The sequence below is a fragment of the Magallana gigas genome, chromosome 2, assembly GCF_963853765.1.
Source record: "Magallana gigas chromosome 2, xbMagGiga1.1, whole genome shotgun sequence".
Classification (NCBI taxonomy): domain Eukaryota; kingdom Metazoa; phylum Mollusca; class Bivalvia; order Ostreida; family Ostreidae; genus Magallana; species Magallana gigas.
In genome coordinates this window covers 38,252,310-38,264,710 of record NC_088854.1, presented here as the reverse complement: position 1 = coordinate 38,264,710, position 12,401 = coordinate 38,252,310, and the positions used below count along the sequence as shown (strand labels likewise).

The window sequence follows — 12,401 nt, the reverse complement described above, 5'->3', positions numbered from 1 at the left end:
AATGGATTTTGAAATCTTGATATTTTTTGGTTGTAGGTAAACCAAGGGGTTATATAATTGATATGGAAGCCAAGAGGGGAGATGATCTAGTCCACCAGGACCTGCCTCTGCGGCTGTACGGAGACCCCCAGCTTGTACAGGGCGTAATAGGCTACGCCTTACACCTGGACGGCAACAACCAATACCTAGACGTAGGCAGACACGCGGACGAGTGCCTGGGAAACTTACAGAAGTGTACCAACGGACTGACAGTGTCGGCCTGGCTCAACTTCAAAGACTACTCCGAAAACATGTACATACTCTCGACCGGAAACGACGGGATCCGGATGTACCAGAAGGGAGGAGAGACCGTCGCGGTGGTCCATCAGAACGGCAAGGAGTGGGAGGTGTCTGTGCCCAATCTGGAGCGACAGGCGTGGCACTACGTGGAGCTGTCCTGGCACCCCGACTTCGGACTCAACATGTATGTCAACAACACCCTGGTCGCCCACTCCTCCTTCACTAACGTTGTACCCAACGTCAGGAAGCCCGGGGCACGCGTGCTGGTGGGTCGGGCTAATGACGGGGATACCGGGGAGACTACCCGTACAGCCATGATGATCGTGGACGAGATGGAGGTGTGGTACGGACGGAGGGAGGGGCTGGTCGCCTTCGACTATATCCTCAGAGGTAGGTCACGGAATGATGTAGCAGACTAATGCCATTGTAGTATACGTGTTTCTTACGTAATGTTTAGAAGACCAATACCATTGCAGCACATGATTGGTAAACGGAACACAATATATGGCAATCTTAAATATTTCTCGATCTAGAATTATTAGATATATAATAGTACATGCATTAATACTGTTGGTGGTAATTTGTTTTAATATAAAGCTTTGTTGCGCAACTAACAAAATACATGTTGCTTTAAAACGATTGCAAACTTAGAGGAGTGGTAAGATATTTATGGATTTGTTGATTTTTTTCAACATGCTTCAAATTTTATTTTTATTGGACGTTCATTGAATTTTTTTACCGCATGTCGTCAAATAAAATGGACTTTAATCTGTTCTACTGGAAGTTTTGTATGAGGCATGGATTTGTTGTTGTTTTTTTCAGTTTAGCTATTGGTCATAAAAGTTATGAGCTTATTACGCATGCTCTTTTAGTACGAGAAACGTAAATAATTGTTGTCTTATGGAATTTTATTGGCCAGGAACTGCTTTGGATGCAAATTAGGTAGTATGATGAAAGGTGAATGTTTTGTATGTGTATATGGGCTCGATGTTTTGTACTCAGGACAAGAATTCAAATTTGTTCGAATATATAAAATAGAAAATATTTTAATATAGGTTGTGGATTAATGTATGGCATGAAACTGAGTCACAGAATGAAGGTTAAAATTCCATTTCTTTACAAGACCTAGTTACAGGTGATCTGAGGCGTTGCCATGGAGACGTCTTGTTGTTGTCTGGGAGTTGAGAAGTTCCCGTGAATGGCAAGTTCCGGTTATGTGGATGTTGTCTCTCATCTCTTCATTTGCATATGTTTCTGTCTGAGAGAATTCTCATTCTAATCTATAGAGCATGAACATTTTGTTTTCATCCATGTAGATAGATCTATAAACAGTTGTCAGAGCGTTGATGGAGCGGTGGCGGGTCGTTTTCTTGCATGGACAATTTTTATTTTCTTTTTGATTTGTTTTTGTTTTTTTAGTATTTTTACAAAGAAGTTTAATTTTTTTTTTTTCGAATGCTATGCGTTTTAGTAATTGTGTGTGCAATTTTTTTTTTTATTTCAAGAAAAGTTTTTGGTATGATTTGAATTTACATATGTAGAGCGCTTGTGTTATGTTTATTTCATAAAATTTACATTTTCACAATACATGTATTGATTGTTTATACTGTTGCAATCACCTCATATCTCATTCAATTTTGATTATTTGGTATGAAATTATTTTAACTGGTGTATCATAATATTGCACAAACCAATCACTTTTCTTCGAATTATTTTTATTAACCAATCATTGCACCCTTTTCACCTCTATATTCGTTGTCACGGTAACTGCATGGTTTTGATTGGTGTTTTTTTTTTCTAACCCTTGACTTCCAACAGACAACATTCAACACGAGACTATCTCCTTGGAAACGGCGTCAGGGGGCGTGGTTAACCATCCCCGACTAACTATTACTTTAGCCAATGGTGCAAGTCTAACCAATGGAAGAATAGGACAGGGGGTTTCTCTGGAGGGATACGGCCAATACTTGGACCTCGGAAACAATGGCGACAAATGTATGGGAAATCTGGACAAATGCAGAAATGGACTAACCATTTCCCTTTGGATAAAGGCGCGAAAATTAGAAGATGGTACTTATTTCCTATCGAGTCCTTCCAACACGCTTTCCTATGAGTATGGACAACTGGTTTCCCGGTTCTTTATGAACGGAAAGATGTGGGAAGTATCAAGCCCGAACGTTCAAGCCGATCAGTGGCATCAGGTGGTGATGTCGTGGTCCCCCAATGGTGGTGCCGAGCTCTATCTGGACGGCAAGAAACAGGGAGCCACCACCACGTGGAGCTCCTTCCAAGGAGACGATCCCACCGTCGGCAAGACGTTTGTGGGTCGGTCGAAGGACAATAGCCGAAAAACCGTCAATGCCTTGGTGGATGAAATTCAGTACATCTATGCTCAGAGGGACCAAGCCATAGCTTCTGGACAACTGCAAGGTTTGTTGACAAGTATAACCTCCCCCTCCCCGTAACTTTGTAGAATTTCACGATCCTTAGCTCACTATAATAAACCAGTGTGGTGTCTTTCGTAGTAGTACATGTACTCAAGTGTCTTTTCACCTTTCAAATCCATCCTCACTTCCCAAATCTACATTTATGGTTATGTACACAGGAGGAATCATCACATCACACAGATACACTCACAAGTCACAGAAATATTGCGGACTCTACGTCTTTGTTGAGAGTCATGTCGAGTGTATTTACGAGTTATGATTCTTTGTTATCAGGATACGTGAATCACCAAGCCTTGCCTCTAGATCGGGTACCCCGCATTGAGAATGGCAAGTTCTTCATCAAGCTTCCCATAAGAACCATCCTCCTTCACGGAAATCCGGCACAGGTCCAGGGCCAACACGGGCGAGCTATTAGAATTAACGGAAAGAGCCAGTACCTGGACTTCGGAGAAGACTTGATTTGTAAAGGCAACCTTGCTAACTGCGAGTCCCGTGGTTTCACGGTACAGTTCGCTGTCAGGCCGGAGCGGCTGATAGAGAACATGTACCTGATGGACAGCTTCCCTCTGTCTGTGTACTACAGGGACGGGAAGCTGTGGGCCACCGCTAGGACCCCGACAATGTCCTGGACCACCTCTACCCCTGACTTTATTGCGGGAGAATGGCAGCTCGTAGAAATCACATGGCAACCACAAAGAGGTGCAGAACTATATTTGTACAATGTTGTATAATCCGTAAAAGGATATATATATGCATCAATTTGTGTATCATTTCTTTTGTTTAGTCGATCAAATATTTTAATTGGGTTTTTTCATGATTTTTGCCTAGGCTTGTCATTGCTAATCGACGGGACGGAAGAATCCCATCAAACCTTCGGAACCCCTCAACAGGAGATCAGAGAGTGGGACCGCAAGACCTACTTCGGTCGTTCCCTGTCCGACATGGTCCGGGAGAGATACGCTGATGCCACCTTGGAAAGGCTTGATGTCTGGAACGTCCAAAAGGACTACCTACAGGTCCACGGCTTGATCGGATCCAACACCACCGGATCTACTGGGTACATAGTAACAGGCGAACACAACACGACGTCTGGCGGTTCCGGACAAAGTCTCCACGTCGATAGGATCAATGTCACCCACAATGTGGTGACCATCCGACCGGGCGTGGAGGTGGTGCCCGATGACTTCATCACGAGTGTGATTAATGACGACCGTCGCATCATTCGGGATGGGGTCCAGACGACCTTCATCGAGCCTGGCGGTGATACCCACTTCATCCCACCCCCTGGGGACAACAGCGGGGTGGATATCATCGTCCTGAACGGAACCATACGACGGGAGCAGCGAAGGAGGACAACTCTGCCACCACGTGAGTCTTTTAAAGCTATAAAAATTATGAAAATAGTCTAGTTTTCTTTAATTTGATATTACTTCTGGTATTGCTCTGAGCTGTGATATTTTAAAATCAGGACGTTGACATTATCTGTAGCATTTTATTGAAAATGTCACAAAGAAAAGATGACAAAAGAAAACCTCTTCACCACAAGATAATGAAAATGATTTAAAAACGAAAAAGTATAAATGCCACATCTACATGTATATTTGTAGTGGAAAGCAACTTCAATATTGAAGCTTATTTTAGTACACCATACTTTATTGCATTTTAATGCAGCGTGCGCTGAAAAAAAAACCCCGATCGAATCTTATTTTAATACTTAAAATTACAGTACATGAGAAACTCGTGTGAAAATATAGTTCAAAAAGCATTGGCTCGAATGGTGTTATAGCAAACTGACTATAATGGCCAATTTGCCAACGTATTTTCAAAAAGCCGCACCGCATCATCATTTTATGCATGTGACATTTACTCAGTGTTAATTTCCATTCTTCCTTTGTTGTGCGAGTTGGTTTTTTTTTAAATAAACATAGACACAAAAATAAGATGATTTTTTTTTCTAAAGAACACAAACGTCTTTTTCACGGACCGCTGAGTGAAGAAAAGCACCCCTTATCTGACGTTATCTTGTCTCGGTATCATAATCTTGGCAATCCTGACTGCAGTTTTCCAAGCTGAATCATTCATTCCACTCAGCTATTTTTACATACACATGTTACGTCAGAGACCCCTTGCATTGTATTGCCTTTAATTTGGTTGAAGGTCCGTTACGAAGTGGTACAAAAACTCGACTATCAAACCTGTCAATAAATTATCAGCGTTAAAGCTGCAATTATTTTTTTTTTCATGAAAAGACTTCTACCTGTATGCAGTGAATATTTTAAAATAATTTTCTTGCACACTAAACCGCGCGTATCTCTTATATCTTTCCACCATTGCCGGGGGTTAACTTTAAGCGTAGCCGGCTAGGGAGCTACCACTTCGCGTGTTTATGTTTTGCTCCTGGGGGGTTATTAATTCTGTGAATGGTGTATCGGTGTGATGTATCAAACTGGTCCACCGCTCGCACCTCGCTGTGACTGAACAGGCACACTTCCAAACTCATCTTTTGCTAGGAAGCGCTCTGTCGATTACCGTCTGCTCAAATTTTCGTTTTCTTGTCGATTACCGGAAATGACGATTGCCGTTCCTACTCTTCGAACTGGAATCTGATAGTCTGACATATACATATTTCGGGGGTTGCTTCATCCTCGTGTGTTTATCTTTAGGAAATATACATCACACACGCGCAATCTGCATCCCATTGCGAGCCGAAAACAAATCTATTCTGAGAAGTGGTTGTCTTTAAGACATACACACGTTTGAAATCTTAAGGAATTTAATTTCTCTAATTTTGTTCATGGAGTGATCACAAAAGATTCTATTGGAATGAGGACAGAAACAATTTTAGCGGTGCTGGCATTAGCTATAGGTAAGCTGTTTTTCACCTGTAGAAAGTCAATTCCGTGAGTCATTCGGGAAAATCTTCTCTTTGATTGTTATTTTAGTAATTCATTCGCGTGAAAAACTAGTTTGGCAACTTAACATACGACAAATTGATGCATATTTTAAGATTGTAAGAAAAAGTTGAAAAGTCAGCAATCCACGCGTGTATTTTAATTGAGTGACTGTTTTTTAAAAACATTTTTGTGTGGGCCGAGTTCAGATTTTTCAGAGAAGTGTTTACTCAAGATTTTGTTTTTCTTTTAATGCTATGTTGGGAGAAATCTGGCTCAATAATCCCCAACAAAAGCACGTTACGACACAGAGAGAAAATAAAATCGACAGTTTAAGGGGACTACCTTTAAATTACACGTCTTAATCTATTGGGGGTCTAAATGGGTTTAACATGTACATACTAAAAACAGGAAATAAAGAAAAGTTTCGATTTAATTCGCTAGATCTATAGACCTGATAACCTTGAAAAGGAAACTGGCCTCTAATTTGAGATGAAATCTATCCCTGTAATTTTAAAATTCGAAAGAGAGACGTCCATGCTGAATCTCAGTCAATGATGTGTCATTTTGGTGCGAAACATATATTTATCAATCCTTTAAGTACGCAATCAAAAACCTCCATTTCCTCAAACGAAATCTACACAGCAGGCGTCATTAAAAATCTCTCGCTCTGACTCTCTCTCTCCTTCTCTCGATGGTAGGAGGAAAACCACTTGACTCATGCATGTGCATTTCTCTACCTCCGACCTCCTACTGTATACTATCGGCGGACAGTAGCCGCTCGGTGTGTGTTTACCTGAGAGATGTAGGGAAAACATTCCTGAAAGAAGCGGTGGTGAAAATAGCTTCCGCATGCAGCTGCTTCAAATTAAACATGTTTCATGTGTTATAAATTGCACTTAAATGATACCAGCTTATATTTGATTTATCGGATCTAATAGATTAAAGAAATCATCATTTTCAAAAATAAAAATGTTCAAGTTTTTATAAGGTTCATAATCGCAATAAAAAACTTTTTTTTAAAATGTTCTTAAAGATGTGACATACACACCATTGTAGTTTTCATTGTAGACATATGTTTTGTAGCGGTATTACCTGAAATTAAGTGATTAATCACAAATAGCCACTGGACTTGGGGCGTTTGTTGATACAGATACTGTCACAGCGCACCTTGCTGCGAAACAAATGACCCCCAGGAGCAAGGGCGGTCCGGCGATTCGTGGACACCGCTTATGTACAGAGAAAAAAGGGGTGTCTTCAAATGCATTCCCGATGTCTTATTAAGCTGATTAATTATTGTAGTAGGCCTGAACCCAATTTTTCTTTTTTAAACACCAAGAATAGAGAGAAAAAACAAAAGGAAATACCAAAAAAAAACCTCCGAAATTTAGAAGTAAATTACTTCTATCATAGGCATACCATACTGACAAATATGTACTGTTTATATAAATAAATCTCTGCACATCGCTCAAGAATTTTTGACGAGAGAGCAACATGTGTTTTAGTTGAGCGTCTAATGTTATCGGCAGTTGATCTCTTTCCCTCTGTTTTGTCTGAAGGCGTTCTTAATTTGGTGTATGTTCCACGAATCTTGCGACAAATCGGGCAATACAATAATCAACTACATTGTGTATACATTGACTAGTTATAAAAATATACATGCATGTATCAAGAAATAACCAACAATATTATATGGGGTAACTACTACTTAAATAATGATTAAACATTTAGACAGTTTTGACTTCACAAGTTATATATCATTTGAAAACACATTTGATACCATCATGTGTTGTAAACATCGTTGTGTGCCAAACCAGTAGATACATTAAACTGAAAAACTAATATCACTAAAGCTAGCAAATCTCCTCATAGTTTTGGTTTTGATTTCAATGTTTTTGTAATTACATGTATTTGGGAACCGAAAGTACCAATGTAGAAAGATTCAGTAGCTACTTCGCACACTAACAGATATATGACCTGTGGTATAGTGACTGGTCATTGTGAATGATGAAGATCGTTTATCATTGGTCACGTCTAATCATTGTTTGTGTATATCAGTGTAGGTAGAGGAATTTGATGTGTCAGAGATACTATACTATACTTACTTTGTTACGGGACGGGGGGGGGGGGGGGTATTTCTACGCTTAACAATTTGTATATTGTACATACATGCGTTCGTTATTTTATATACATAAACGAATAGAGCCAAATTTATAAATAATCCATATCTAAGCACCAAACCTTCATCTGGAGAAATGTCTTAGGTTTATAAACTCGCGGTAACATTTACACATTATTGACATAGGCGCATCCTCCCACATACACTGTATGTTATTGAAACATTGTATTTTAAGTTAGAGAGCTGGCGATATGCCGATGTAGGCAATATCACTCGATGTTCATCTGCCGATGCAATGTATCCTAAAAAAAAGATTTCATCTGTTGCATAATTGCAAAGTTGCAAGATAATGACAAAAACAACAGTGCATCTCAAATCAACGTGCTGTTTTTTTTCCTATTTCCTAATTTTCATTGCATTCCAAGCTATGATTTCTGGTTTTTGCAGAGAGAGAGAGAGAGAGAGAGAGAGAGAGAGAGATCTTATTTGTTATATTAAATATAACAATTGATTCAATAAGACGGTAAATTGTGACTATACAGGCGTCCAAAAAAGTAAATTTAATATATATATATATTGTATCTCAATTCACCCAGTCGCACACTATATCTGTTGTGTGCCTCATTTACTAGAATTGAGAATAAAATATTTACATTCATATTACAATGTATACGCGATTTAATTTGCCTATGGTTGTGATTTTGTATTGAATTTTGACAGCGTTAATGCAAACAGTACCAGCTGTAAAGATCATTACCATATAGCAGAAATAAAGCCTATATGCGTACATATTGATTCAACTTTGATGCGCATAATTAACAACTTGCGAAAATATACACGTTTACAACAGCTGGTGCATGTTGTGCTTGCAATTGGTTTAACATTTTAAAATACTGGCTCCGGGATCATGAAACTGTCTTAAATTTAAGTTAAAATTTTGTCTTAAATCTAAGATTTAGACTTAGTGACTACCGTTTTCATATTGCAAATGCGTAGACACGCTTCGTGAACAAATAGCGGAAATAAACATGCGTGCAGCTTGAATGCAACATACATGTAGGTCTTCCATTTTTCCATTCCTGTCTTATTACACCAATGTCTTTTATTCAACAGCCATACCCACCACCCAGGCCCAGATCAACACAAACCTGTACGAGGATGTGGAGAGGCAGGTGTTCCGCCAAACCCGGCGCTACTCCACACACACTATCCGCTTCCTGGGCAGCGCCTACATCCACTACGACTTCGGCGCCTTCGGTGTCAACGCCCCCAAGATGATGGAGGTGGTGTCCAACGAGACCTTTCATTTCCAGTTCATCACGAAGAAAGCCAATGGCCTCCTGTGGCTGGACAACAGACAGAATCAGCTCATGTATATAGCCATCAAGGTATAATGTGTTAGCGGAACTTGAGTGATCACATTGAAGCACAAATATTCTGAAGTTTTTTATTTTGGTTTTTGGTCGATTTTTATTTTTCATTTTTTTGAGAGAGAATTTATTTGTTTGCGCTTAATTTTTTTTTATTCCAATTTTCGTTCCTGTGTAATTTCAAGTGCATACTTTTTTAATTTTTATTTTAAATGATTTTTGGGTTTTGTATGTCCGAGTTAAAATGGAGCAAGCATCGGGAGACAAAATGACCCTTCAAGATCGTTGAGATTTAGCCATCCAAGATTTCTTTTATGTACCATTTATAAGTAGTGTATACGATACCACATAATAACACATTTCCAATAAATCATGATTTTTGGAAAAACTGGATATTACAACTAAATACATCGATTTGTTTGAAAGAATTTGCGTTAAGTGTTGTACAATCTTTTATTTGATATATATAAAGCTAGCACTGAAATCTCTAGCAAGCCGACTGAAGCTTTCCTTCTTTTCGCGTATGAATATTTCAACGGTCTTGGGCCCACCTCTTAGCAGTGGCTTGAATGTCATGTGCACTCTGTTTTCCTGCGAAAATATATATATATATATGCATATAAAATCATATCCAGCATATTAGCAGAGGAATTTCCCCCCGCTTTGATTATCAAAAATTCCAGTCACTATAAGAAAGGTGACCCTCTTATCTTGAGCAGCACGGTTGATATTTTTTGCTCTGTTTTTGGCAGAATGTTGAAAACGGCAAAAAGTGTGTAAGTAATTCGGAATGACAAGATCATCAGGACTCTGGTGCCATATATATACTAAGCATGCCTAGAGGTTACCATTGTTTACCGAGACAAGGAGTTGTTTTAGCATCAAACTCTTCCTCACTCACATCAGACTGAGTTCATGGAACGTGTTTCATAATTCATCTTCATCTTAATCAAAGGAGAAAAAGAATGAAATGTGTTCAATAACAAAGCAGATTTATATTAAATATCGCATCCACAATGAGAGAGAGAGAGAGAGAGAGAGAGAGAGAGAGAGAGAGAGAGAGAGAGAGAGAGAGAGAGAGAGAGAATGTATTCATTACATCAGATCAACTATTTTGTCATTTTACAGGGATTTTTTTGTTTTTGCAAGATTTTGATTTGCTTATTTGCTTTTCAAGTTTTGACCGATTTTCGTTTTGCATGATTTTCAATGAATTTGTTTGATCATATCATTCTGTAGAATGTCCGTATATAAAAATATATATAAAAGATGGGGCAAGAGGTTAATACATAAGTATTCCTTCATTTAATGTCACTATAGTCTATATATACCGATAGAAAACATGTATATATTTACTCTCTTTATCATCCACATTCTTAAAGTGTTTTTTACTTTGACGTATATTAGATATTACTTTTGTTTCTCATTTTGTTTCTTTCCATTTTTTTTTACTTTTATTTCAATATTTTTCTCGGTTTTCATAGTGGTAACCAGTTTTAAAAATTTGGTTGATTATACGCACAATATTTGAGTTATTGAGCTAACTAATTTTAAAATATTGTGAGATCTGTATCTGTGTTCAGCCTCTTACATGTGTGTGTCCCTCTCTTCATTACAGGACGGTTACCTGACTTTTTACCTGGACGATGGGACGAACAGTCACCAGCAGGTGCTGCTCCGCCCCGAGGACAACCGCGACCTGAACGACTGGAGGTGGCACAAGATCTCTGTGGAGAGGATGGGCCGCCATGTACGTAACACGTCACTGGCAATCTTTATAGTTCGGCGGGGATGGGGGGTGGGGAGGGGTTCAATTTTCGGGATTTTGTTGTGAATACAAGCAAACGTCCAAACAATACATACAGTTGTTTATACTTTAATTTTTGTAACCTTGATATTTCCGGCGGGCGGGTGGTGGGGGGGGGAGGTGCAATAATCGGAAATTTGTTGTGAATATACATGTATACTGTAAATGTACGACCTCGCAAATATTCATACACATTGTTTGTACCTTGATGATGCTTGATATTGGGTTGTTTAAATAAAATCCATGCAAAAACGTTCTAGAAATTTTGTGCCTAAAATTTAAGAAAAAATAGTCCGGACTAAAAGATGTTTTCACATACTATAGTTGTACTTTCTTATTGTGTACGAAATGGATCGTCTGTCAGGTTTTCTGAATGCCTGAATGGATCACTGCTTTAGTGCTTGTAGTAAAATGGACATTCTTTTCTGCTACAGCTGAGATTCTTTATCGACGAGAAGTACGCGGGCGAACTCTTCACCAGGAACGAGATTCAGTTGGTTGCCCCTGGCGACGTGTATCTGGGAGGGAGCCCGGATACCATACAGCTCACCGATAGAAACATCCGTGAGGGCTTTGATGGAGCGCTCACCGAGGTAACTCATCACCTACGTGTCTACATTGAGTAAAAACATGTAGAAAAACTCATTAGACGTGTATTTGATGTAAATGAAATAGGGGAGAAAAATTATATTTAAATGCTGAAGGATTAAGTTAAGAATATACAAAAAATCCCAAAATAAAGTATTCAAAAAACAATTTTTTCGAGCCCAAAACTCTGCAAACATATTAAATTGCGTTTCAAAGGGATTATTATTTCTGATATTACTTGCAGGTCATATACACCAAATTCGCTAGAAACAATCACGTGACGATCGTAAGTCTTCTAGCTCACATCGAGACGCATGCGTCAACTCATGGCCGGGTCATTATCTACAAACCTAACGAATTTGGCACCAGGCCGCCACTTCCGGCCACAACCCTTGCCCCGAGACCAAAAGAAATCTATCTCTTCCGGACTCTCTCCATTCTGCAGTTCAACTTCCACATCCGGGCCACTGGCTTTATTGACATGAGGAATGGCGGCGAGATCTCTTTCCGCTTCCGGACTCTCCAGTCACAAGGTCTGATATTCGTTGCCGGAACCTCCGGTTCCTTCGTCAGTTGCGAAATAGTGGACGGATATTTGTACATGGTGTATGATTTTGGCGCTGGCGCTAAGCGTGTCCGACTTTCCTCGAGTATTGTGAACGATGGTCAACCCCACACAGTCCGGCTTGTATTCAGCTATGGCCGCCGACTTACGGCGTATTACGACAACGTTCCTACAACTGCTAGTCTCTCGGGCTCTGAGACTTCGTTATACTTCAGCGGAGGAATATGGTTCGGCGGTCCGAGGGAGGACGATCAGTTGTCCTGGTATCTGATATCAAGGAATGGTTTTGTTGGGTGCTTGTTGGACTTTGTTTTGACAGATACCAGTAAGTACTG

At 39.6% G+C, this 12,401-nt stretch overlaps 1 protein-coding gene across 7 annotated transcripts in view; it reads left to right on the top strand.

Moving 5' to 3' along the window:
* The window catches only part of LOC105330618 (uncharacterized), a 39,441-nt gene that overhangs the window by 12,642 nt on the left and 14,398 nt on the right, over positions 1–12,401 (top strand). For 5 of the 7 annotated variants that reach the window (XM_066076445.1, XM_066076444.1, XM_066076448.1 and 2 more), the window contains exons 9-17: positions 37–669; positions 2,098–2,709; positions 3,000–3,425; positions 3,555–4,094; positions 8,850–9,124; positions 9,859–9,882; positions 10,725–10,856; positions 11,348–11,506; positions 11,746–12,391. In XM_066076445.1, coding sequence (XP_065932517.1) covers positions 37–669; positions 2,098–2,709; positions 3,000–3,425; positions 3,555–4,094; positions 8,850–9,124; positions 9,859–9,882; positions 10,725–10,856; positions 11,348–11,506; positions 11,746–12,391 — 3,447 coding nt within the window. The remainder of the gene's footprint in view (positions 1–36; positions 670–2,097; positions 2,710–2,999; positions 3,426–3,554; positions 4,095–8,849; positions 9,125–9,858; positions 9,883–10,724; positions 10,857–11,347; positions 11,507–11,745; positions 12,392–12,401) is intronic. The other 2 variants (XM_066076449.1, XM_066076446.1) reach the window with 2 other exon arrangements.